Source organism: Melanostigma gelatinosum (assembly GCF_949748355.1).
Source record: "Melanostigma gelatinosum genome assembly, chromosome: 5".
Lineage (NCBI taxonomy): Eukaryota > Metazoa > Chordata > Actinopteri > Perciformes > Zoarcidae > Melanostigma > Melanostigma gelatinosum.
The window spans coordinates 9549657-9577240 of record NC_136638.1 but is presented as its reverse complement, the minus strand read 5'-3'; the positions used below and the strand labels follow the sequence as shown (position 1 = coordinate 9577240).

At 45.1% G+C, this 27584-nt stretch overlaps 1 protein-coding gene across 1 annotated transcript in view; it reads right to left on the bottom strand.

The window, feature by feature from the left end:
• The window catches only part of ppp3cb (protein phosphatase 3, catalytic subunit, beta isozyme), a 28247-nt gene extending 2907 nt beyond the window's left edge, over nucleotides 1-25340 (bottom strand). Inside the window, exons 1-13 of the mRNA XM_079269024.1 lie at nucleotides 25299-25340; nucleotides 15084-15284; nucleotides 11876-12000; nucleotides 9940-10051; nucleotides 7570-7715; nucleotides 6443-6582; nucleotides 5169-5246; nucleotides 3171-3265; nucleotides 2686-2811; nucleotides 1652-1729; nucleotides 1410-1494; nucleotides 995-1092; nucleotides 30-77 (exon numbers count right to left, since the gene is read on the bottom strand). Of these exons, the coding sequence (XP_079125150.1) occupies nucleotides 30-77; nucleotides 995-1092; nucleotides 1410-1494; nucleotides 1652-1729; nucleotides 2686-2811; nucleotides 3171-3265; nucleotides 5169-5246; nucleotides 6443-6582; nucleotides 7570-7715; nucleotides 9940-10051; nucleotides 11876-12000; nucleotides 15084-15284; nucleotides 25299-25323 (1357 nt within the window). The 5' untranslated portion in view covers nucleotides 25324-25340. The remainder of the gene's footprint in view (nucleotides 1-29; nucleotides 78-994; nucleotides 1093-1409; nucleotides 1495-1651; nucleotides 1730-2685; nucleotides 2812-3170; nucleotides 3266-5168; nucleotides 5247-6442; nucleotides 6583-7569; nucleotides 7716-9939; nucleotides 10052-11875; nucleotides 12001-15083; nucleotides 15285-25298) is intronic.
• Nucleotides 25341-27584: the final 2244 nt, after the last annotated feature.

The following is a 27584-nucleotide window of genomic DNA, read 5'->3' as shown; positions in this document are numbered from 1 at the left end:
CACACACAGTGAAATGAGTGGGACTTTACCTTCAGCGTCCTTAACTGTCTCGATGGCTTCAATGGCCTCAATGGTAGCTGAAGGATGGGCAAAGAGAAAAGAAGAAGAGAAAGAAAGGAGGACATGGAGAGAAGATGATGTACAAAGGAAGAAGAGCGGAAGTGAAGGCTGAAACATGCTTCTGTGCAGTTGTGCACAAACGTGAATGTAAGAATGACCGTGGCTCAGACAGGAGGCTTCATGATCTCAGTTAAATGTTGTTAAAAACACTGGTTACTTGGGTCCAAAACCAAACAAGACATTAAAAAGACACTTGAATCACCGAAGAACGCTCACATAGAATGAAGCAGATCAAAGTGTAATGACGTCATGATGGCATAGAGACTAAGATGCTTCTACTTCTCCAGTTCGAGACCTCCTTTGCACCTCCTTCTCTCCCTCCCCACATTTCCTGTCTATCCGAGAATAAAAGGAATAAATACCCCGCCCCCCACAAATACACACAGCCCACTGTTGAACACGTTAAACTGATGTGTTAGCAGGCACCGATACGAGTGGGTACGCATGACTCAGACATGTTTCAGGCTTCAGTCATGTGAGGCCCTCAGAGCAGCACTGAGACGATGGCAGAGGGCACCTGGTGTTAGCAGTACCTGGGGTTAGCTCTCACACACACACACACACACGTTGGCTGTCTGTCCTTACGCTCTGTCATTCTCTAACTCTCTTTGTATCTCACACACATTACCAGCAGGCTGTTCGTATCCTCAGCGCCGGTGAGGTGGAGTGGGTCAGCGAGTCATTGAGGCAGAGGGATGAAGAGAAGAACCGCAGAGGAGAAGAGGAAAGAGGGCAGGAGAGAACCAGAGGATGGTCCAAAGCAGATATTCAGACTGTGTCTGTGTCTACTTGTGTGTGTGTGTTTTAGTTCTGTTTTTGAAAGTGTGTCCAAGGTTACCTTTGAGTTGTGTGTTTGTGTGTGTTAAACACTCACCGCTCTGCAGGGTCTGCTTGCCTCCAGACAGCACTCCGCTGGGCAGCATGCCCGTAGGGGTCAGCCCCTTCAGGGTCAACACGTTCTCGCTCTCCTCCCTAAGAGACAGACAGAGACGGTGTGTGTGTGTGTGTGTGTGTGTGAGACAGGTGTGTGTGGATAAAAAGACAAACAATACAGAGAATTACAGACTTTCCCTCATTGTGCACGTGTAAAACACACAAAACGTGCTTGTGGGTTATAACACTGAATGCTGAAAGTGACAATCTGGTGACTTTTAATTCATTTCTGCAAAGGTTAAAGGAAATGCAACATTTATAGCATACTGCGCGCACACACACACACAAACACACACACACACACACACACACACACATATACACATATACAGTATGTAAACCAGAACTCAACCCACCGTAGAACGGAGAACATTTTAGCCATCTTCCCGATGGCTCGAATCTTGTTTTTGATCACCTCTTTCCTGGCTGCTGCTGCACTGGCTGGAAAAGCATCATACACAAACTCAATAATGTGACTTCTTGTCATCAACATCATCACAAAAAATAAACTTTCAAAATTTGTAATGACTGAAATATTTCTTCACACCTACATAGAATGAATCAAATTGCTTTAATGTCAGTGTTGAGCGTCTCTTACCGTCGAAGATCTCCTCTCCGTCGTTCACGAGTTCGTCGTCAGAGCAGATACTCAGGACATTGACCAGCATCTCAGTCACTACAGACACACAGACGCACAAACTTAGCCAAGGACGTATTGGAGCGCCTCCGGTTCGCGCCCAGCTGGGGGCGCTTGTTGCGTGTCATTCCCCATCTCTCTCTCTCTCCCCTCATTTCCTGTCATCTCTCTGCTGCTGCTGTCCCATTAAGGCATAAAATGCCTCAAATCGGACTAAACTGTGGTTACCCACGAGTCCCTAATCCTGTAAGCAGGGGTTGTACACCTTTAAGCCGATCTAATTGCTATTTTTGGAGAATATTATAAAGTGGTACACGAACCATGTACTGCAAAGTACATTGAAAGGATCTTCCCTTTAAAACTAAGGAATGCATTATCCCCTGCACCGTTTCACCTTCATCTGTGTTCCACTCGAAGGTGAAACGGACGTGATGTTGTGGTGTGTGATGTCATCACTGCACAGACCGTGTCAAAGCTCAAGACTGATAAAGTTGTCGCTGACTTGTGCAGCACAGACTCAACTCTTCTGTCCCGTTCAGGAGGCTTTCAAAGTTCATGGCAGGACAAAGATGGAGTGAGGATCTAAGATCATTTACATTTACAACAGTTGGCCCCTCTGTTTATGTTTGATGGAGGGCAACATAAGCTACATTTGACGGAAATGTATTTGCATTGTTATTACAAAGATGATTTAGATTTTTGCACAACATCTCTTTGTCTTAGTTTATTCTACATGTGTTAACTGATCCATGACAGCTGCTATTTCACTTCACATGAGATGCGAATTGTGATGAGAAGTCCCCCCAAACCCCAAACTGCTCAGATTTAAATTTAGCCTGAAGGAGGTGCGTTTTGATCAGCGTTTCAACGAGCCTAAGACTGGAGCATTTCATTATTACAGTATCACTGAAGACAACTTTGCCTTATGTTGTTTTGATTAAAATGCACTCTGTGTGGAAGAGTCTAAATAAAAGATACGTGTGTGCATGTGATACCCTTTTCTCCCACGAAAGGCAGCGACCAGGTGAAGACGTCCATGAAGTTGGGCAGCCAGTAGGGGTGAGGAGAGCAGTTGAACTGACGGATGTTCATCACATTGTTCTCATACTTCAGCACCGCCGCTGGACACGCACACACACACACACACACACACACACACACACACACACACACACACACACACACACACACACACACACACACACACACACACACACACACACACACACACACACACACACACACACACACACACACACACACACACACACACACACACATACACATTATAGCCATTTTGTCTTTGGTCATACAGTGGACAATAATGTTCCCTAAATATTCATCATAAAATATCATGTTGAAGTTTAACATACAGTTTTACTAAAAATGTTTGCTACTTGGCTGCATAATTTTACTGTTCAGTCTAAAATAATGGTGTGGCAGTGGTTACAGCTGTCTGTGTGTGTTCTGTGTGTCAGACCTTTGTTGTTGTAGACATCCAGGTAGTTTGGAGCAGAGAAGATTGTGATGAGGGAGGGAAAACCTGTAGTCTGACTCTTCCTGTACATGCGATACCTGAGGAAAGAGAGACAAACAACGGCCACGTTACAACTGAAAAAGAGACGCATTGTGTATGAAAACTGAGGATTTGCTTCAGAGGTCTTTAAAACCAGACAGAGACTGGTTGAAGGCGAGACAGCCACACGTTTAAAAACAAAAGAAGAAGGAATCTGTGTGGGCCAAATGACAGTGAGCAGAGTACTGACAGTGTTTGAGTGGAGCCGCCAGCACAAAGCTAACATTTTGAATCAGGCCCAGATCTAGTGACTTAGTCGCAATAAAAAACAAGTCTGGGTGCAATTAGTTTCAAGCATGAAAACGACCTACCGAGATTAGACATGATAATGAACCCAAGCACGCGTATTTCATTTGTGCCCACAAACAAAGCACAAAAGCAGCCTCTGCCAGCTGGGTCCCTTAAGGATAGGCTAATTACCAAACTCATCAGCAATCAAGAATATGGGTTATTTGTTATAAACAAATATAATCTGGGTGTGCAGCAGAATTAGTTTGCTGTTTTCTTATCAGAGGGATGCTAATAGTGTCTGTTATCATGGAGGTCCAGTGTCCTGTGTAGCTTTGCCAAGGATGCGGTTCTCTCTCGGAGCCTGTGTAGAACCAGATGCCGACATGCAAATCAGTGTCATCGGCAGCAAGGCTGCTTCTTGTTTCGGTCTTCACCTATTTACAAACTTTGTCCACAGCAGGCCGCTGTGCCCTGCGTCTGACCGTGGGCCAATCGAATCAAGGCAAAGTAATGGCTTTGTATCAAACAGGCTCCTGATTGGCTGCCTGTTACACGGCTCTACCACTGTGGCGCAGACCTTACATCTGTGACCAATTTGTACAATGTCATTTGTTTGTAATGTTTACAGAATACAGTTTCAACAGTTGGTATGTGATAAATCAACAAATTGAACCTTTTTATATTATGTAATAATACAATAAGTGCACTATTGTACATCAATCAAACTGCAACTTTAAAATGTCAGAGGCAATCACACTTGACAAATAGAAACCAACATTTTTCCAGAAAAGTAGAGTTATTTTTTCCTGGAGCGGTTTTGCTACCATCCACAACAGGTTCGTTATTTTTTCCAGCAATGATCAGACCCCCCTCATTTCCTTTGCGATTGTATTGTGGGAGAGGATCAAGTTTTTATTTTTTAGATTGCATACTGATTGTTGTGAGTGTAGTTTATTTTGTCATTTTTTCCAGCGTGAACGTATACTTGAAACCTGCTTGGAATTAGTTCTATCTCTACACTGCTGCTCGTTTCATTGCGTGAAGTCACTTCTCTTGATTGCGCAGTGTTTTGAATGAACACACACCATTTCATCTCCACGACTATTTAGAAGTATAAACTTCTAAAGTGTTTTGGCTAGCCCTTATGCAAGTGCACTCATGCAAGTGCCCAGCTGCACAACAGATCAAATACTGTTAATGGGTTCCACAAACAGCACAAACCACAGCAACAGCACAACTCATAATGCAGCAATTAAGGCAGCACTATTATATTTAGAGGATTTACACTAAGATAACAGATGCCAGGGATGGATTTGTGGGTCAGGAAATTGTGTTTTTTGGCCTCAACTGCTTTATTTAGACGATAGTGGTGCAGACCTTACATGGCTCTTTGCCTTACCATTCTGTTTTCAAGAGGTGAGTTCGTTGAGCTGAATGTTGTGCAGGCTGCTGGTGCTCTCCGTGGGACAATCTCTAACAATGCTAACAACACAGTTTAAGTGTGACAGAGGGAAACATTGTGGAACTTCTTTCCCCGTAATGTGCCAGTCTCCTGACAAAGGAAAACAACAGCTCGGAACATGAAGTGACGAGGTAAGCCATTAAATTAAATGGAGCTCTTCTCTTTTAAACCGGGAGAAAGGACTGAGCCGCGACAGTCAATCAGCTTACCCGGCATCCTGTGCTTCATGCGCTCTGATGATTGACAGCAGGTTGTTGGTCTGTAGGAACTCGCACACTGCTGGGTAACTGTGGACAGAGAGAGACAGAGACACAGAGAGAGAGAGTCAGAGCAAGTGAAGAAACACGCACAAAGATCCAGTCATAACCACTTTACATAGCAAACATGTCACACGTCATTATATCAAGATCGCTGTAAACTAGAAAACGGATGGAAGTATTTAAAGACTAGCAGTGGGAGATGAGAGGGCCTCTTGTTTTCTGAAGTCGTGTCAAGCTGAGACCAGCAGGGGGCATCAGCTGGCACAAGGCAGGCATGAGCAGGGCTTATGGCCTCCGTGCTGAGGGGGCCCAGCATTCACGAGTTGGTCAATTGATGCTGTGTCTTAGAAAACATAGAAAATCACTGTGTTCTCCACAGACAACATGTCACTAGGCCCCAGTGCAACACACTCCGCACGTGGGGGAGGCTACGGCCATCGACTTTACCTCTTCGTCTTTAAATGCCTCCATTTTTACTTCTTCATTTCCATCTTTCATCTTCTACCCCACCACCACTACTATCGCCCTCCTCCCGCGTTTCTCTCCGTCTTTCTCTCACTGTATCTTAATATCACTCCATATCTGGCAGGAGTAGCCAGTCGTCATAGCAACAGAACCGTGCAGTCTCCCTGGGGATTATGGGATATCGTTTCATGCTGAAACGGAACTGTATGCGTGTGTGTGTTTGTGCATGTGTGTGCAAGTGCTGTGTTTATGTGTTTGCTCGTACATTGAATATGTGTGTGTGTGTGTATGTGTGTGTAAACTGGGCAAGATTTGTTGTCTCTTGTACAAATCCCAGTGATTGTCATTGGATCTTGGATGTGGTGTAACATCTCGCTCTCTCTTCTCTCGTCACCAACATCCCAAACCAACAGACTGAAGTCCTCCAAACTTATTAGATTCCAGATCTGTAGATGAAAGTCACATCTCGCTGGCGCTGGACGATCACACGGCAGGAACACGTTGGAGGATCAGTCTTATTTCTGGCTCCACATTTCAGCTGCTAATTTCAAAGAATATTGTTCCTCGTGTGTCTTCTTTTTATCTCCGAGTATTGCATTCATTCTGGCTTGTTTAGGTATCAGGTTCTTATCTCTGAGCTTAAGCTACACTATATTCACTCCCATTCAAGTTGACTTTCTTCTGAAATGAACTATGAGGACTGTTGTGTAGTATTTCTGTTCACTTGTAGATGAAAGTCACATAATTTTGTCCTGTACCTGTAAAAATAGGAGCAGCCTCTGACTGTGTTGTGGCCAAAGTATTCTTGGGTCTTCTCGTTGCCAAAGTCTTCCAGGGGGTCGGCCCACAGCAGGTCGCACATGGGCCCAAACGCTGGGGGCTCCTTGAACCGGTCCAACTAGGACATGCAAAGAACACGCACACACAGAGACACACAGGAAATGATCAGCTTACAGTCAACACAAACCCTCACACAGAAACATGAGAGACACCCAACACCACACACACCAGCACCAGCACATATAGGACAAACCAGAGGGGAAAGAGAAGCAAACACACACCAACACACACTGTCAGAGCAGAGCTTCTCCATGGCAACCCTCACCACACAGGAGGGAGAAGATGTCACACCAGCAGATTCACCATGGAAACGCTGCCATGAGATGAGGAAGTGTGTCCTGTGTCTCCGTGTTCATGTGTGTGCCTTTGTGTTCTTAATTACTGTTATACACACAGCATATGTGGTTCACTGTATTTACTGGTTTCCCGAGGACCCTCTGCATTGACAGTGCATGTGGGAATTAAGTCATAAATCAGAGTTGGTGTGTGTTTATGTCGGCACTCGCAGGCGTGTTTGAGTGCTGCACTGTGCATAAGCGGTTAACGTGTCACATGAACGTTATTATTTTTCCTGGTGATTAAAAGAATGGTAAATGTTGCTATGTATAAAGCAGTAAAGACAGAGATAGTAAAGTTTAGAAAAAGGGATTTCAAGGATTTTTAGACTGGCAGGTTGTAATGTTTTCTTTTTATGCCTTAATTTAGCCCAAAACTAACTGTAACAGAAACCAAATATACCTAAAACGGCATCTTCAACAAACTAAATGGGGAAAATGTATCAACATAAATCTGTTCTTTCAGATTTCCTGCCCATTTTAACGAGTTAACATAAGAGGAAACACTTTACTTTAAAGCCGTGTCTTCTCTCCGTCGGAGTTGAATTCAGCCGCGGCCACATTTAACTGCACGGAATTACAAACTTCAAATTCAAATTGATTTAAAAACGCATAATATATATGCAGTAACCCAGATTCAGATCTTAACTCATTGCGTTTTGCCCGTATTGTTGATTCAACATTGCATGTGCATGTGCCTCTCTTCGTACCTTCTTGATGTCGTCCAGCGTGTGGATCTCTGGTGAAAGCCCCCCATGCACGCACAGGAACTGCTGGTTCATCAGGGCTGCCAGGGGCAGGCAATCAAACGCCTCCATGCAGGAGTCATACACCTGCTCCGAGTACTTGATCTTACCTGGAGGGGGGGGGGGGGTTAGAGGGGTGGAGAGATATGTCAAGGCTTGAGACAAAGAAGTACATTCAGTCCCTGTCGCTCAGAGTGTGACTGTTACGTATCGCACACAAACACACGGCAACAAGGAACAAACAAACAAACATGGAGCTTTTACATCTACGGATCTAAAGAACTCAGTCAAAGGCTAATGGCCTCCGACAGACGCGTACGGTTCCTCTAAAAACATAACTCAGTTCACTTGGGTGTAAAGGCGGTAATATGTAGGATTTTCTCATCGCGTGTTATTCATTTATACAGACATCTCTTCTCCGGCGCTCCCATATGACACAATTCTCTCCTCTCTGATGATTTAGAAATGCTACTGCCCAGAGAAGAAATGTACATATGCAGACAACATATGGAAGCAAAGACTCCAGCTCTGTTCCAGTGAACAAAATCTGACCCAAATATAAGCATGAAGCAGCAGCGTAGAGGCGTCATCGCGAGGCAGATTTTTGTTTTGCTTTATGAAAACCCCTTTTGATTTGACAGCGATATCAATAAAGGCATCCAACACGCAGCATCTTTAAAGTACATTTCGCACATGGGCGTAACAATCCATCTGACACAAAACAATATCACAGGATTAAAATAGCTCAAAGGAGATCGGAGGAGAGAGATAGAAGAGAAAGAAAGGAGAGAGAAGGGTGGATTTCGTACGAGCGCAGGCAAGGAGGAGAGCAAAGGAGAATGATAATTTCATAAAGAGAGAAGGAGAGAGATTGATGGGGGGAGACAGGAGAAGGAGGAGAGGTTAAGAGCGGTGAGAGGAAGGAGAGGAGACGGCGAGGGACGAGGAAAGAGAGATGGGAAGAAGGAAGAGTGTGAGGACGACACGTACACAAATCACAGGCAGTATTGCAGAGTACCACTGTACAGTCGCCAGCATTTCTGTGTGTGTGTGTGTGTGTGTGTGTGTGTGTGTGTGTGTGTGTGAGTGAGAGACAGCGAGAAGTGTGTTTGTCAACTGCTCCATCTGCCTCGTGTAAAGCAAGAGCTCATTATTGCTAGTCCACCAGTTTTCGGCTTCTTCCACACACACAGACACACTTAAACATTTATGAAGACGCTCTTGCACAGGCATGCAGTCACGGTACATGCGCTTGCACACACACTTGTGGTGCACCCACACACACACACACATACACACACGTACACACAGCAGATGGTAATTGAGGGCGACCACTATTCGCCACGAGCACCAGGGGAAATTAGCTTCTTTGTCCCTTGGCCAATCAGACACAGAAGAGCAAGTCCCTGAGCCAATCATTAAGGGTCAAATAAATTTGCTGCTAGTCACCCATTCTCGGACAGGACGCGAGGAGAGTCAGAGAGACAGAGCGAGAGACTGATCGAGGGAGGAAAAGATGGAGAGGAATAAGAAGTAAGGAGGATGGGAAGGAGTAGAGGAGGGCTGGATGGGAGTGTGAAAGGAGGGAGGATAACACCCAGGAAGATGGAAACTTTGAGCTGAAACAGTCATAATGTATTGATTAGTTGAGTGACAGAAAATGAATCTGGAACAAGTGACTGTTTGTTAAACCCCTCCCCCGAGAAGCAAATTGTCCGATCCTAGCTTAGCAAATGTAACTAGGCACGGCAGGCCTAGCTTTGAATTTGAAAGGGGCCGAACTGTCTGTCTGCTCTTACTTAAGACATTAGCATGACATTAGTAAGGCCACGCATTTCATTGGCTGACCTACATTTTGTGTATACATGTTACGATGGAAGAAGCCCCATTCACAACAGCACATTCACTCTGCAGTCTTTCCCCATCGTGTGGAAGCCTGTCCTCCTGGACGGTACTACATGAGAGCGTCGGCTGAGGCTAACACTACAGTGGTTCTGTCCTGCTCCGTTGTATGTGGGGAGGTTTGCGACCCCAGCCAAACCCACGACGATACGAACACATCTGTAAGTCCTCGTTCTAAAAGCTTTTTCTCTTATCACAGTGGAAGTGAAACACACTGTTCAGAAACATGAACAGTGAAGCAACCTCTGTCTTGCTTGTGCAATGCCATAAGCTAAGCCGTTAACAGGGTTATGTTAGCATGAATTTACTGTCCGATCTTGTATTTTGCCTTGTAGTTCTTATAATACTTCGTGGTGAAAGAGGTGCGGACGCAGCGGTAGAGAAAGAGAGAAGGAGCAGATTATATCAGGAGGAAACGCAAGAGTCACTCACATTCTTGTTTGAAGGTGAAATATTCTGTCAGATGTCGACATTCATGGTTTCCCCGGAGAAGAAAGAGCGTCTTCGGGTAGAGGATCTTCAGTGACCACAGGTATAACACACACTAAAGGTTCACCAGGGCAGACAGAGGCATACAACCTGGTTATAGATAAGCAGCTGTACACAACATCATTCAATTTGCCAAAAACAGGAAGACATTTACAATGCATTATGGGATGTCATTGCAGCATGAACACTATAATGTAACAAATTAAGCTTTTTGCATATTTAGTCGCCTTCAATGTGACTTGTTGTGTGTTTATGCTTGAGACGTAAATGGCATCATCACGTCGGCATATGGCTGCTTGTCTGCATGTATCTGTTCTTAGTCACTTAGTTCTCACATGTCATGCATGCTTGTTCTGGTCCGTGAGGAACGCCAAAGCAAGAGCACGACCAGTCAGTGTTCAGTCAGATGTCATTCAAATATATTCTAAATCAGGTCAGGGTTGTGTAGTATTCCTACAACTTCCATCAATCAAATTAGTTTACTATTTAGTCGCAATCAATTTACTTGTAAACAAGGAAGGCACCAACAGGTACGTTTCAATAATGTCATTATGTTTTATTGTCTGATCACATCAACGTAAAAAAACCAATTGCTTGACTAAAATATTGTGAGTAAAAGGGTGAATATTGTTACAATCATGGCTCTCGACTGACCCTACTATTCTGGAAATATGTTTGATTTCTTATATTGCACGGCTCAAATGACAAGTTCAACGTTTTAGGGGGTAAGCTAGTCATAGCAGCACTGTGAAGAAAGCAAATAAGTGTAAATGTCAAACTATTCCTTTCAGAAAACCACAGTGAAAACGAATTTCTCTTTAGCAGCATTGCTAGTAAGTAACTGTATAAGGAAGAGTTGTTGTCATTTCACTTTCAGTTCCCCTCATTAAATTCTAATTGGAAATTCAAAGCGAGACACAGAGAGTCACGTTGGAAGCGTCACAAGGAATTCCCTCCCTGCACGAACCATCCACTGCCCAAATGTGTTGAGCTGAAAGCAGGTTGGTCCTCACCCCGGGCTAAAGATAGACATGACAGGAGGGAATAAGAGCGTACCTGATTGAGTTCACAGAAAAATTTTAATTAATTGAGAAGAGCTGTGGCTGTGTCGTTTAGAATATATCATCAGCCAATGTGTTTCCACTTTTATCACCCTATTAATCACCACAGATGTGTCAGAGGGTGTTCCCTCACCTACACACGGTATCCTCCACGCTCTGCCTTGAGGCCTACTGTCTATGTGGCCTTGAAGTGCGTTAGGAAGGTGGCCTAAATATTGCTTCCTGCCATCCAAACAGCGATACAGCCCTCATGCCATGGATGCCAAGTGAGCTCAACAGGCGAGGATACTCACCACGTGCTTGTATTGTTATGGATTCAAGTCACACCCCCGATCTGTGGAGCGTTTCTGCCAGACAAAGCAATCCCAAAAATACTATCTTGCACTCACGTCTAGTTTACGGAGATGGCCAAACGGCCCTCTGAACATCCTATCTCCACTCAGTTTCTATACATATTTCAGTAAGCAGCATATTATACCCGTGAGTGATTACTGACCTTGAGTCATCCATGAATTTTAAATCAGTTTGGTCCGTGTCCATTTTCAGACACACACTGTTGTGCGTCTATGCTAATCTCAAGTACTTTCTGCACGTTTATAATTCATTAAATACAACACAATGTGGTGACTGTATATCTCCGTATGAAATAAACCTTACTACTAGAAACTGAATAATAGACGTCAGGGCAATATAATGGACATTGATTTAGTTGTAAGCTCACTGTAAACACAATACAGCCAGCTTACTTTTTATTTTGTGGACACACACCCAGTAAAATAGTGTGATGTTCAGATACATGCTGCAGTGTCCATCCTCACCTCGATGCTGAAGTAGCCCCTGTCCACATAGTCCCCTAGGAAGAGGTAGCGAGTGTTGGCAGGGGAACCCCCCACTTCAAACAGCTTCATCAGGTCGAAGAACTGGCCGTGGATATCTCCGCACACTGCGGAGGCAGCACACAACAGTGTTCGGGTCATAAAGGCCGCGGGTTTCAGCCGCCACATGTTCAGTTTTGTCATAATTCAGTAAAAGCGCGTGGCACCAGCTCTGCTTCAGTGGCTCCATATGGCCTGATTTGCATCTGCAGAGGTATGTGTGCTCTGTCTGCTGATCGAGAAACATCACTCACCTGCCCAATGAAAAAAACAAAACAGAATATGAGTGGTGAAAATATCCTCCTGAAAGAATAATGTTGAGGTCTGTGTTTGAATCCAACCAGTTAAGGAACACACCAGAGAGCTCATGTTCTACATGTATCTATATCTATAGATACTCTGATTCGATATCAATCGCCATGTGTTTCTAATCATTTCCCCCAAGATTTGTTCCAAGTCACATCCAGAAGTTTATTCATATCAGGCTTCATGCCGAACACTTTGTATTTTGAAAGACTTCAGGACTGTCTGTGTGATCTGTATCTATATCTATAGATATAGATATAGATACAGATTTTCTCTGCCAAAATGTCAAACAATAGTAGAGACAATGACTTATAGCTGAAACACAGTTGATCAGCTGACGAGTTGATCAGTTGGTGAATGTATCTAAAACTACCGTGTTGTGATGAGCCATTTGAGTCACTTTAAGCAAAAAAACGTTCCAGCTTCTTTTCTTTGTCTCATTCGATTTTATACTTAAAAACTTTGAGCTGTGGGCTGTTAGTTGGACAGAATTACCTATTTGAATATGTCACCTTGGGCTTTGGGAAATTGTGATTATCATTTTACAACATTTTACATCCAAAACAATCACCAAGGCGTTTGATTGATAATCAAACAGGACTGATTGTATCCCTGATACTAATTCCTGTTGAGCTACATATCATACAAGTTTTAAGAAAACAGCAACCTTCACTGCACTACATCAGGTTCAATTTCACATCTATCAGACTTTCAATCTAGTTTTCTTGACGGAGCCTCATCGACTCTGATTCGATATCAATCGCCATGTGTTTCCAATCATTTCCCCCAAGATTTGTTCCAAGTCACATCCAGAAGTTTATTCATATCAGGCTTCATGCCGAACACTTTGTATTTTGAAAGACTTCAGGACTGTCTGTGTGATCTGCCAGCGTACGTCTTCCCATCCGCCTCCCGCGCCATCTGCCTGGCCTCTCCTTTTCACTTTGAGGTTTATAGTTCCTCTCTGCAGCCCATCTTACGATTGGCCGTCTTGCATCTGCCCGGCCGGTTACATCTGCTTGTCTCTCCATCTGCTTGCCATGTTCGTGTCTGTTTTTGTGTCTACTCCTCAGCATTCACCTTAATTTGAGCAGGGAATTTGGGAATGCAAGATGGCATGAGTGAAATTGGGCCGTACCTCTGCCTCCTCAGACCTGCCTCGGTATTCTCCCAGAGGCTTTCATGTGACTCCCTAAAAGCCTGTCCATTTAAATTTCCGCCATCCACCCGCCTGTCCGTCCACTAGTCCGTCTCGAGACTCCTTCAAAGTGCTAAACTGTGCGTAGTATATCTACTCACCATTACATTTGCTTAAAGCCCCTCCCCACAAGAACCTGCACTACTTTTTCCTGTAGTTTCTGATCACAGCTAACTCAGACAAAAATCCACTCAGGTGGGTGTTTCTGGATCAGAATCTGTAGAAGTGGAGAAACTTGGAAATTGATCAATATTTAGCGAGAACCTCTGCACGAAGCAGCTTAGGATCGACTGTCTCTCTATCTGCCTGTCTCTCTGTCCTCGTCCCCGGGGCTCTGTACCTGTGAAAGCCGAGCGATGTTTCCACACTGCGTGGGCACGACGTCCCACACAGAATTATCTCACCGCCTGCATTTGCATAAACACGCACACACACACACGCATGCAGAGATACAAAGGTACATTAACCAAGCACCGTGAATGAGTCGAGAAGTGTCTGGGTCCACCTGCCTGCATGTCTGTCTTCTGTGTTATCGTCTCAGAAACTTGTTTTCCGTTTTGTCCCCCTCCCACTCCCACTCCCTCCCTTCGACGTTCTCCACGGTTCATACCACTTCCCTGGCAAGGGAATACATGCAGATATTACCAGAGCTAGCGCCTGCCATTGTGAGGCGCGAGTGCCAATTGGTTCTCTGAGTGATGTGCGACCGAACAACAGTTCATATTAAAAGGGTGGCAGATACATATGGCAGATAAATGAATTCATCTTTCTCCTTTTTGCTACACAGCTCCATTCCTCTGTCTTTCTCTCTCTCGTTCTCTGTTTGACTGTCACTATCTTTGCCCTAGCTGTTAAAGTGTGTGATCCATTTGCTTGTCATGCACATATGTATGTTAACACACTTATTTTGCTTTTTTTTGTGCGGGTAGTCCCAATAGCAGCAAACTGTTTTAAAGTGGATAGTTTGACATTTAGGGGCAGCATGGATAGGTATAGCACTGTTGCCTTCTGTCGACTTCCGGGTTCCAACCCGCTGGCCGGTCCGTCTGTGTGCAGTTTGCATGTTCTGAATGGTGTGAATGGTTGCCTGTCTCTATGTGTCAGCCCTGTGCTTAGCTTAGCATAAAGACAAAAAAAAAACAGGGGAACAGTTAGCCTGGCAGACTGAAGTTAACAGAATCTGCCTACCAACACAATTAGACTAACTTACACGTTATATCTTGTTTGTTTTATTCAAACAAAAACAGAAGTGTAAAAAACAGAGTTTTTGGGGGGTTGTGTACGGGACTATTTCTTGGGCAGGTGTAGTTACCAGGCAAGTAGTTTAGACTTAAGGATGTTATCGCTCACAGCCAGTAAATATAAAGAAAAAAAGCCATAAAATGGTGAAGTGATGTTTTTACCCTTTGTTTTTGGAAACAGATTGACCAAATGCGTTATTACACTTTAATTAACGAGCTCGTTGTCTGCCCTGTTTCCAGTCGTTCTGCTAAACTAAGCTCAGCAAACTGTCCGTTGGTCAAAATGTCAAACTAATCCTTTAACTGACATCAGGTTTGGCTTTCCTACTATTTTTTATGAACTGCTCCGTAACCAAATTAGACTAACTCACGCCGCATTCCTCCACTCCTCCTCACTATGACATACCCGTGACTGGCGCCTCAATGTCCAACATAGTGCGCTCCTGCCGCAGGATGGCGGCGCCCTCATCGATGATGCGCAGGGCCACGGCCTCCTCCAGTCGGCCCTCCTTGGTGAGGTGAGCTTTGAGCAGGTCCACCCGCGGCCGGCCCTCGGCATCAAACACCTCCTTCATGGTGAGCTGGTGGGCCAGGGGTAAGGGGACCGCTGGAGAGTGGGGAGTGATGAAAAGGATAGGGAGGAGGTGGAAGTGAGAAGGAAAAGGTGGATAGAGAGATGGAGACAGAAGGGGATCAATGACGCAGGAAGGAAGACGGATAACATATGGGAGGTATTATTTGAGATTAAGAAGGCGGAGGGGAGTTTAAATGGGAGTATGGATATATGGATACAGGTGATGGACAGGAGTTGACACAGAAGAAAATAGAAGAATGTTTATTGTAATGCAGTACATGATTTATTGATATTTCCTGTATTTTTTATCAAGCTTTCCCACAAACATCAGAGGCCCTTGATCCTCACCATTATCCTGATCACACCTTCAGCCTTTGACTGTGTGTGTGTGTGTGTGTGCGTGTGTGTGTGCGTGTGTCATGGAGGCCTAAGCGGGTTGTACTGAAGCAGGGTTTGCCAGAGTCATCAGGGTTGCCTGCCTCTGTTCTGCAGTAATGTCTCTCTGCCTCTGTTCTGCAGTAATGTCTCTCTGCCTCTGTTCTGCAGTAATGTCTCTCTGCCTCTGTTCTGCAGTAATGTCTCTCTGCCTCTGTTCTGCAGTAATGTCTCTCTGCCTCTGTTCTGCAGTAATGTCTCTCTGCCTCTGTTCTGCAGTAATGTCTCTCTGCCTCTGTTCTGCAGTAATGTCTCTCTGCCTCTGTTCTGCAGTAATGTCTCTCTGCCTCTGTTCTGCAGTAATGTCTCTCTGCCTCTGTTCTGCAGTAATGTCTCTCTGCCTCTGTTCTGCAGTAATGTCTCTCTGCCTCTGTTCTGCAGTAATGTCTCTCTGCCTCTGTTCTGCAGTAATGTCTCTCTGCCTCTGTTCTGCAGTAATGTCTCTCTTACATAATGAAGGCCCCCAGGGCGCTGCTGGAGAGGGGGGTTGACTGACGACGGGGGTGATACAGCAGGAGCACACAGCTGCACGTGAGGAGTCACATACACACATACGACAACACAATCGACAAAACGCACACAGGCACACAAACACGAGCGGTCCTAGCAAGCAGGCCCAAGCTCAGTGGCAAGAAACAAAAGGCAGAGGCACAGGGGCGCATGCGTACATCATGTATGGCACAATGACGTTAACACGCATGATTGCATAGTGTGTGTGTGTGTGTGTGTGTGTGTGTGTGTGTGAACCTACAGTGGTACACAGACACATATAAGCTCATAAAGGTATTGTTATGCAGGATCCACAGAGCCTGTTGGAGCCCCACCAGTGCTAACACAGATAATGGCCTAGATCATAAACTCAAAACTAGGCCTGGCTCTCTCTCTCTCTCTCTCTCTCTCTCTCTCTCTCTCTCTCTCTCTCTCTCTCTCTCTCTCTCTCTCTCTCTCTCTCTCTCTCTCTCTCTCTCTCTCTCTCTCTCTCTCTCTCTCTCTCTCTACACACACACTTTCACTCTCTGTCACTTTGTCCCTGTTTTGCACTCTCTCCTCTTGCCCCTTCTCTCTTTTATTCATTTTTTCACTCCTCTTACTGCCACTTCCCTCTCTTCCTGTCACTTTAACAGGCCCCAGCCTCTCCAGTGAGCTTTCCCCACTGATGTCCATCATTACATTTTGTAATGTGATACTCACATTTTATTCCATCTTTACAGTAAAAGCAGCACCACAACCACATGAAACCAAACTGCACGGTTTTATGAAATCACCACTGAAACATCAGCAACATTTGGGCAGTATTGCGAAATGAGCCGGACAAGTCAGTTGCAATCAACCTAAATCAACACTTTATGCGTAATTACGTAAGAGGATTTTACTCATAATTTTAAACGAAAATTGCTTCTGACAAACCATACAGTCATAGTTACTTTGGTTTTGAGTTATTTTAGGACGTAAGTACCATCTAGCCATTTGGACATCTACTTGAGCAGGCAGACACGCCAGAACATCCCAGGACACCTTCACCAAAACGCATCTCAGGGTACCCTTAAGTATCTAATGGCACCTTATGGCTGCATAGGTTGGCCCCGACCGCACCCCGGGACATTTTTACACACCTTAAGAACACTGAACACAACATATAAAAGGCACATCCCAGGACACCACAAGCTGCCAAGCTGAAGGGTCTGCTTCCCATCGATTGAGCACAGCGGATCTACATGTTAAAACCAGTTTCGCCCCTCAAGTTAGGACTGACTGATGAAAAGGTTTGTGCATGCCAAGCTGTCAGAGAACACAAGACAGAAAAATAATTACTCATGACTTCATATGTATTTATGAAAAGAAGCGGGGCTTAGTCAGTGGCTAATTCCCCTCTTCCATTGCGCTGCAATGTAATGTGCTGCGTGTACAACACCATACAGTACAGTACAGTACTGTACTGTACAGTACTGTACTGTACTGTGCTACAAGCTGTAGTGTTGCAGGTACAAGTCACAAAAAGATGCATGCATAGGAAAAAAATGAAAAAAGGTACAGTATTTATTTGAAGCTTGCACACATGCATGAACTCAATGTGTGTGTGTACTGTATATGTCTGGTTATTCTGGCTCCTGGTGTGTATGTGTGTGCGTGTGTGTGTGTGCGAGAGAGAGAGAGAGAGAGGGAGAAAGAGAGGAGGGAGAGCGGAGAAGCGTGAGGGAAGGAGTGTGAAACTCATAAATTGTGTGAGCAGTGTGGAAGTAGGGCAGGTATGAGAGAGCGTGGAGCAGCAGAGACACAGAGCTTGGGGAGGGGACTATACTTGGGAAAACTATACTTGGCATGTTAGGGAATGGGAGAGAGGAGAGGCAAACCAAGAAGGTCTTCTGCACCTGACAACTGACTATTTGATGAGCGCACAATTCAAGAGGATCACTACTGGATTTCAGACCAGTTTAAGAGGTTCAAGCACACATGGAAAGGTCGAAGACTGGGGGTGTACATTATGAATGTTGTTACGGCTTCTTCTTCTTCCTCAATGCAACTTTGTTGGCAAAAGGAATTTGTAGGCCTGAAGCACAACATCGACGCAGAAGAAATGCAGTTACATTTAATACAGCGCTCACATTTATGATCAGATTCAGTCGTAGCTCAACTGAGCAGCACATGTCGTCCAGTTTGTGGGCCAGCTGATATGGCCTGGTCCACCTTTTTGTATACCTTGTTCCTGTAACGCGCTGGACCGGATTAGATCTAGTTCTTTTACAAAAGATGACGTTGGGATGCTAACATTCTGATGTTTAGCCGGAGAAATGTTTGCCATCTTAGTTTAGTGTATTAGCATAGCATTTGCAAATTAGCATTAAACACAAAGTACTGATGGGAGCGTCATTAGTTGAGCTCGTGTTTGGATATAAATCTAATTTTGATCTGATGGTTAACTCAATCGCAAACACACAGTTCAGTCAAATCAAGATATGTCTGAAGAGTTTTCATTCTCAACATTATTAAAGGACGTCTAGTAAACTTTCAGTGACTAAATTGAACATGCCGCGACGTGCCTGGCTCCCGTAAACAAAGCATCCTGGCTTCATCACCTTAAAAAGAAGTTCAGTTTTCGTTCCGAACAAAGGATCATTATGTGTAATTTCAAGCTGACAACAAGAACAGACTCCGGACACATTGAGTTCTTGAATTTGAGCAGAACAAAACGGCGCAACTCAAATTCAAAATGTTGAGTAGTTTGAAGTGGTGTGTTTTGTAGACAGCCTATAGTTTTAGTCGTTGAGTGAGACCAGAGCTCTATCATAAGTCTGGGCGCTTTCTGAACGCACGAGCGATGACCGCGGCTACGCAGCGAGGAAACGAGCAGCTGGGATTGACTGTTTCCTCTGCTGTTGGGAAAGCCACCTCATACACATCGACTAAAAAACAACTGAATCATTTTACACCAAGTACTTTAACAGCTATTCTCTGATAGGATTATCATGCTGGACAGAGATGTTTTTTTAATTTTTTTTAGCTCATTCTGATGATTTTAGAAATGATTTTATTCTTACACAAAATCTCATGTGAGCCTAATGTTAGCAAACTAAAAGTCAAACCAAGTCACCACTAATGGGACAACTAATCCTGCTAGCTTGATGCACTAAAATACCAGCGAGATATGCAAAGGATTGGTCGCGTGTGTGTGTGTGCCCCAGCCGGTAGGGGCCGCAAGTGATAACACAGCTAAGGGCATCGCCGAACCCCAGCCGCTACACGCCAGAGACACAGCAGGGGACAACAGTTTGTTCACTTTTATTTTTTTGGACAATTCGTTTGGCTAACAGCTAACGGCTAACAGACCTAGCAGTACACACAATGCTGGGCACCTCTCTGAAACTCAGCCACTGCTAAGCAAGCAGACAGCTTGGTGAGTTTAATTTTCATTTTGGGGCTTTATGTACGGTGAGCTCAGTTAAAAAATGCCACACTTCTTGAGTAAAGTGATGGTGGGTAGTATTCCTCTCAAATGCTGCTCTCACACTTTTCGATTCGTTCCAACCTTGTGAAGGAACGTTACGCTCTGACAGTACAGTCCAAGCTGTTCCTTGTCTGAGTTCAGATGATGAACACAGTGAAGACAACTCTCTGAAGTGCAGACAAGAAGAGTGAAAACAGAACTACCCTTTGCACAACAAGCAGCCACTCACCCGATGCATGGCTGTGTGTAAGACGAGCAAATAGGTGAAAGCATTTTTAGCCTCTTCCTAATGTACTGTTTTTGTCTTCTGGCCCACTCTACAAAGCTGAACTCCCCGGTGTGGAATTTATTACGCGCCAAAGGTGCCAGCTCAGCCAAAAATCTCCACATCACAGCGCAGTGAGGGGGAGCCTGAGAGAAAATCTACGACATAGCTTTCAACCAAATCTGCTAAATTAGTTTCGCCCAACTGGAGCAGAATCTGATGGGAATCATCTTGTTATTGTGTGCGTCCTCCCTAATGGCTAAAGTTAATTATGGGATATTCCATCAGTTTTCATAACACAGGGACACCATTCACAATGAGAGGGGCTGGTGCAGGATGGAGGGAGTGACTGCAAGCGAGAGCAGACAGATTGCAGAAATGACTGTAGGAGTCACCCATGATCCATCTGTCCTCATTTGTGTCTGTCCTCCAAATGCTGCCAAATAGGACCAAATAGAAAAACAAACAAACGTCTTCTCCTCAATCAACTGGTTGTCAGATAACTGAATCGGAAATCATCTTTGGTGCTGAGGCAATTAATGGTCAATGTTCAATGGTACATACAAAGTAATGACAGAAGCATGTACAGTATAAACAGCCAAATGTGCTACATACAAGCTGTGAATCAGTTCATTACAGTGCAATACTGCGTCTGAGCAGACTATCTGTCCGGTGTTCATGCAGTGGCATCGACCAGAACTAGTGAACATGCCTGTATGTGTTTGTATGTTAGATGTGTTGCCCTCTACAGGACCTTGTCTAAAGTGATCACACACACACACATACACACACACACACACACACACACACACACACACACACACACACACACACACACACACACACATCTCCCCAGATCAGTTCATCCCGCTCCCTGTCTCTGCATGAATAAATGAAGGAGGGAGAAACTGAGGGATGAAAGAAAGAGTGCGGCAAATAAGAAGACGAGAGAAGAGGGCAAGGACAAATTGGGGTGTGTGAGAGAGCAAAGATATGAGACCGTTGCATGTTGTGTGTGTATGTGTTTATCTACCATCTTTGACCCAGATCAGCTAACACAGATCCACGGGTCTTTGAAGGTGGTGTTGGTGGTAGGGGGGGACAACTAAAGATGCATTTGAAGTTGTTCAATTAATGCACACTAGACACATGAAGGACCATCTGTGTACACACACACCCACACAACCACACATGCACAGAAACAACGGCCCACCCCTACAGCCTGTCCTCATTAGACAATCCCTTTCTCTCTCTCTCTCTCTCTCTCTCTCTCTCTCTCTCTCTCTCTGGAGTACCTTCTCTATAAATAGGCCTTTCCCTGCCACCCTCCCCACAGGACTCACAGAGATCTGTCAAGGTGGGACCCTTGGCTCACAAGGATAACGCCACAATCCAACGCGCACACACACACACACACACACACACACACACACACACACACACACACACACACACACACACACACACACACACACACACACACACACACACACACACACACACACACAGGACTCTGAGCGAACTCTGAGGGAAAGGGACAGCATGTTACACGAAAAGGAAATATGGCCAGTGTGCCCCGAGCCTTGCCAGAGGTAGTGTGTGTGTGTGACTGTGAGTGTTTGTGAATGCATGAGTGCACACATGCATGTGTGCATATTGGATATGGCTGCACTCGGCTTCAGTGAACACTCTTCAGACATCCATTGATATGTTTAAGAGGTCACAATTTGTAAACGGTAAATATATTCATTTGCACTTTGAATTGTTATCTCTTACTGGGGACTACTTTCTCGGAGTGAGGCAAGGGAGCTCAGCCATCGGTTTCAAACAAGGGATTCTACTAATGCTTGCTATTTCAGGATATGATTGCTAGTGAGGGCACATTTAAAAACTCTTTCTTAGCTGTGTTATCAGGTCAGAAAGGTGTTGATTCAACTCTATTTTCATTTTTTAGATTGTATATGTCTCTCTCACACTGTACAGTTTGACTTGTCAAAGCAGGAAAAGTACAGCTAACCTAGCTAACCGATTCCATTTAGGTGAAGCAGTAGGCCATGTCAGAGAGCCAGCCTACACATTACCAGGACCCTCCACACTGCAGCGGCTACATGGCACACAGCCATGATAAATGGTATCAGTCTCACCTGTGTTTGACACGTCAAATTATCCACCGTGAGTCAGGGCAATTGGATTGCAATGTATTGAAATATATTTTGTCTTTTGAAGCACGTGTTTCAACTGGTTTTTCCACCTTCTGATGCGCTGCTGTGTCCAATGTATCACAGTGGGTTTCAGTTGGTAAATCATTTCATCTATGGTCCAGAAAACATTAAAACAGATGTCCATCATTAGTTACCCAAACCCACAGGGATAGCTCAAAATTGCTTCATCTCGGGTATTACATTTACAATGACAAAGCTGTGACCACGCAATGCGTGGTGCTGTTATTTGATAGAGCTCCCCATGGCTTGACTGGTCGCACCATTCCTCTAGACAACACTGCCAACAGACCTTTTCCACAGCGAGTAAGCTCTAAGCTCTGTGAGTGTAAGCCGTGATGGTGAGCCGGCATGCACAACACCAGGAGACCTGAAACTGGAACTTATATGGAATGCAGCCATCGTTGATGTTAATATGTGCTTCTGCCATGAAAACGGTCTATGAGGCAGAGGCAGTGACATGTTGCATGGGAGGAGCGTTCTGTTTGTGTTTTCATGTTTAAGAATCAAGCATTAGAGTTTTCGGGTTTTACACTGTCAGGACTCAGGATCTTAGGGACAGGGAGATCCTGCCGAGCTCCATGTTTGCATTGTATATATGTGTTCTTATTCGCTGCATCACTGACACCACCGGTAGCCTATTAGCAGATAACATCAAGTCCAAATTTTACACACCGAAGATTCCTTGCTGTTCACTCATGACAGGTTTGCCCTTTCGGAGCATGATGTCTCTTTTTAATGATAAATGGAGTTCCTTGTTTCCCTATTGTCGATACATTTATGGGTCCGGCATGAGGTTGCAGTATTTATTGTATTCTACAAAATCTCGTTCAAAAAACCTTGTTCTGCTGAAGCCTACCTTATTATGAACAGTAAAGGCAATGTTTGGCAGAGACTACTTCAAAGTTATTGAACTAAACTTTTATGCAAGAGTCACATTCTCACATTTTGCCTCCGTCGCTGCTTGTTTTTCACACACACAGACGGGTTCGCATGGGAAGTGAAACAAGTCGGTTGTGAGAAGTCCATTGGTTAAGTCTGAGGATGCTGTCCTGCCAAGCAGCAGTGTGAAAGACTGCTGCCCTTGTCTCTCTTTCTCTCTCTCTCTCTCTCTCTCTCTCTCTCTCTCTCTCTCTCTCTCTCTCTCTCTCTCTCTCTCTCTCTCTCTCGCTCTACTGCTGCCCTTGTCTCTCTTTCTCTCTCTCTCTCTCTCTCTCTCTACTGCTACCCTTGTCTCTCTTTCTCTCTTTCTCTCTCTCTCTCTCTCTCTCTCTCTCTCTCTCTCTCTCTCTCTCTCGCTCTACTGCTGCCCTTGTCTCTCTTTCGCTCGCTCTCTCTCGCTCTACTGCTACCCTTGTCTCTCTTTCTCTCTCTCTCTCTCTCTCTCTCTACTGCTACCCTTGTCTCTCTTTCTCTCTTTCTCTCTACTGCTACCCTTGTCTCTCTCTCTCTCTCTCTCTCTCTACTGCTACCCTTGTCTCTCTTTCTCTCTTTCTCTCTCTCTCTCTCTCTCGCTCTACTGCTACCCTTGTCTCTCTTTCTCTCTCTCTCTCCTCCCATCTCTTCCTCCATTCCCTCTGCTCCTCTCTTCCTCACTCCAGCTACTTCACCTCCTCCGTGGCCTTGTCACATTCTCTCCTTCCCTCTCTCCCTCACTTCGCCGCCACACTCTCTGCCGCTTCGTCTATTCCTCTCGGTATGCATTGTCCTTTTGGCTCCGTCGCCTTGCACTCCCATTGCAATCCATAACGTGGGGAACTACCGGGCCACAGTCCATCCGCCAAGAGTGACGTCTCTTTGATTGATGCCACCCCATCTCTCTCCAGCTCCATACACACTAAATCATTCTCACCTGACTGATGAATGGCTGTGTTGTTTTGCTGCACATATGGCAGGTGCATTTATTTGTGTGTGTGTGTGTGTGTGTGTGTGTGTGTAATGGATGATGCATGAGCATATAGGTCGTTTGTTCCAGTGTTGAGGCAGCTGAGCTCCAGTTGCCCAGCTGCATAACAATACACATGCAGAAACAGCACTGGAGATGTAAAAATACACATGTCAGGTGGTTTGTGGGTAAAGTCCAATAACTGATGACTGGATTGGGGGTCAGTGTTAATGTGGTTGCGCTCTGTTTTTTTTTTTAAGAATCCAGATTTGGCAGCACCGCCACCCTGTACAACTGCATCCATATAGCCTAGTTCCACACATGCACGAATGCAGTCCTGCAGTCCTGAAGTACACGTGCAAAAACTGCACGAGCCCCCACGTCTCCAGCCCATCCTCCTCTCTCAAGCGCGACGCACGCACGCACGCACGCACGGAATACCGGGGCATGCCCGAGCGACGCATCTAACTGTCAGCTTCGCTTCTTCCGGTAGAGAGACCTGACGAGTTTATTAAGGGGAGCCAGCCAGCCAGGCATCGTCGCATGTGACAGTCTGCGTGCGTGGAAGCCATGCCAGTCTCGTTGTGACCCGATAAGCACGACAATCTGTGCAAGCTCCGTGGATCATAACTCGAGCGGAGCCCCTCCTCGCCTCCCCTATATATAACGGTATATATATATAGCCGCCCACGCGTAAAACGCAGAAACAGACACTTTCATAAACACATTAAACATTCCATAATCCACTGATGCAATAACACCATTAGGGCGGTATGCATAATCATCGTCTGGCAAAAGGGCTCGGATGCGCTGCGCAGCATCCCCAAAAACTAAATTCTGTCATCTCGTTTGACACGGAGACGAGAGAAGGAGAGGGGGGGGGGGGGGGCAGGGAGACCTTTACTGAGACAGACGTGGAGGAGCGATGCGCAGGGGTGAAGCACAATTACCCGCTGACATTCAGGCCTAAATGAGAAAACGTCGACTCGAAACCACTGGTAAATCCGTCATGTGCGCTCGTGTTTTTTTGTTTTTTTAAACGGCACATCAGCGAACATCAGGCAGATTCCATCTAATAGGCCTACAGTCACAACCACACTCACTGGGTCCGGAGGTGCGCACTCGTCCTGGCAAAGTTGTCAGCATACCTGCCAGTACAACAATTCAATTACCTGACTCAAATTGGGTGAAAGATAAAACAAGACACCGCAAGAAACGCAACACCGTCCCGTGACACCGTCCCCATCCACAGCAGCACCACAACACCAAAGATCGCAGGTTATGCGTAACGTGTATTTACCTTTATGTCTGCCTTTCGCTGTCATCGTCACACTGCTTGATGTTTCATTGGAACAAGATGCTCATCTCCCTCTCTCCCTCCCTGCTCTTTCCTCCCTCTATTGCTCTCTTGGCTGTGTCTCTGTAGGGTATTATTCAGTAACACGAAACCACCGCTAGGAGTGGAGCGCGTAAACGGAGCTCATGCAGGAGCACGGAGGGTGTCGCACTAATGACCGCTCCTCCCCTTGTTAGAAAATGTGGTCATGCCTCCGTGAGGGGGTGAATTCTAACAGAATAACTAGGGAAGACCCTGATCATGGCGTATACTGGATACCCCCCTTCCTTCCCCTAAAAGCTGCAGATTGGCACATGCATGGCGACTCAAGAGCCAAATTGGCTTCTTTTATTATGGTGCCATAATAAATATGGATGGACTCGAAGCAAAACAGAAACGTGCAAATAAGACGTCAACGTCAGAGATGCAAACTTAAAAACTAAAACTAAAAAAAGATGAGTGAGAATTATTGGCACAGATTGAGCTCTCACTGGCCGTGCAGGATCTTGGATGAGTACATTTGATCACCCGGTCGGCAGGACTTGAGTTGCAGTCTTTGGGGGATGATAGGCGGACACCTGGCATGCTTAGATCCCCGAATTTTGTTATTTGAGATGTGTGTGTGTGTGTGTGTGTGTGTGTGTGTGTGTGTGTGTGTGTGTGTGTGTGTGTGTGTGTGTGTGTGTGTGTGTGTGTGTGTGTGTGTGTTGGGGGTATGTGGGGGGTAGCTGGTGGTGGAATATGAGGGTGGGGGCGGACTTTTGGAGGTTAGAGGGCGAAGAGACGCCTTGAAGAGAGAACAGGAGCGCACGCAGGCTCTGCCTCTCCAGAACGCCTCTCGACGGTGCCGTGCGGTTGGCAACACCCCGGAATGGCGAAGGAAGGAACTCCCACGCAGATTCACGCACACGCGGGAGCGCACACCCATTTAAAAGAAGGCACGCTCAGACTTATACTGCCATCCTGTGGAGGTATTTATACGGGGCTTCCCCCCTTTAAGAGGTTTGTGCGTACGTGGGCCTGTAACATTTGACAGAAGATCACGTGCCTTTAAGATCGTGTTGTTGTTTTTTTACCAGATTAAAGTTTAAAAAAAAGAAATAAAGGTGATGAAGGAGCCGATCAAATGTCTTCCCCGTCTTTTGGACATCTGAGTGATAGAATACAGATACAAAAGATATGTTGTACACATATTGAACAATAACACAAATGGATTGTGTTTCTAAAAAGACACATACATTGTTAACAGAGTCCACCAAGCCTGCTGTGAGCCATAATGTGCAGCCATGGCCAGAAGGTGGCCCCAAACAACCGGCCATGTTGCTGAGCATCTGGGCGTCAGTGGTCAGTTAGCGGGCTACACCTCTGAGTCCCTTTGTCAGGCTCAGCTTTACACGGTCAGATTGGATAAACCGGCATTATTCTGGAGGAGCAAATGATAGCTTCCACATCTGCATAGCTGTGTGGTCCTCTGCCTTTGTCCGTTTTAGAGTAGCCTGTGTCCAGTCAGTATGTCCGTTTCTGAGCATCAGAATGGACTCAGCTGCCTTTTGAGCCCTGTAAGATTTGATCATCAAAAACAACATTGTGGACCAATGAATTCAAGGTCCCTACTTTGGGTCCAGCCATTGCATCTCTACAGTCTGTAATAAAAGCTTAAAAATGCCCCACTGAGATGAATGGGATGAAAACAAAACTAAAATTGTATACTGCACCAATTTTCACAGGAACCGTTCCATTTGTTTTACTGTAAAAACAAAGACTTAGGCCTTCAGAATAATATAAATTATGAGAAATGTACACATAACAAAATCTACACATGGCTTTAATGCTAACATTATCACACGCTATTACAGTATAAGCATTGAGCTCCGAGTAATGCACTTTATATTGAATTAGGTCAGTTCATCATCGTCAAAATCAAACAATGCTGTTGTGTCGGCCTGTTTTCACAGCAGATATTCATTGTGACATACCCCAGCAGGAAAAACAGGTGTGACTCATTGGCTCCATTGTGTTTATGTGTCACTGACTTACTGATCCACCTGGAACAGAACAGGTAGTGACATTGGTTACACCTGTGCATTCCCTGCTAATGATGAACAAAAAAGCTGTTGTTGCATTCAATTTAATTATAAACTCAGAATTCAAGTGCTACCGGCTACAGTTTTAAATACATTTATGAACTCTAAATGAATTATATAGTAATTATGATCAAAGTTGGTTTTTCCCGATTTGACAATTTGGGTC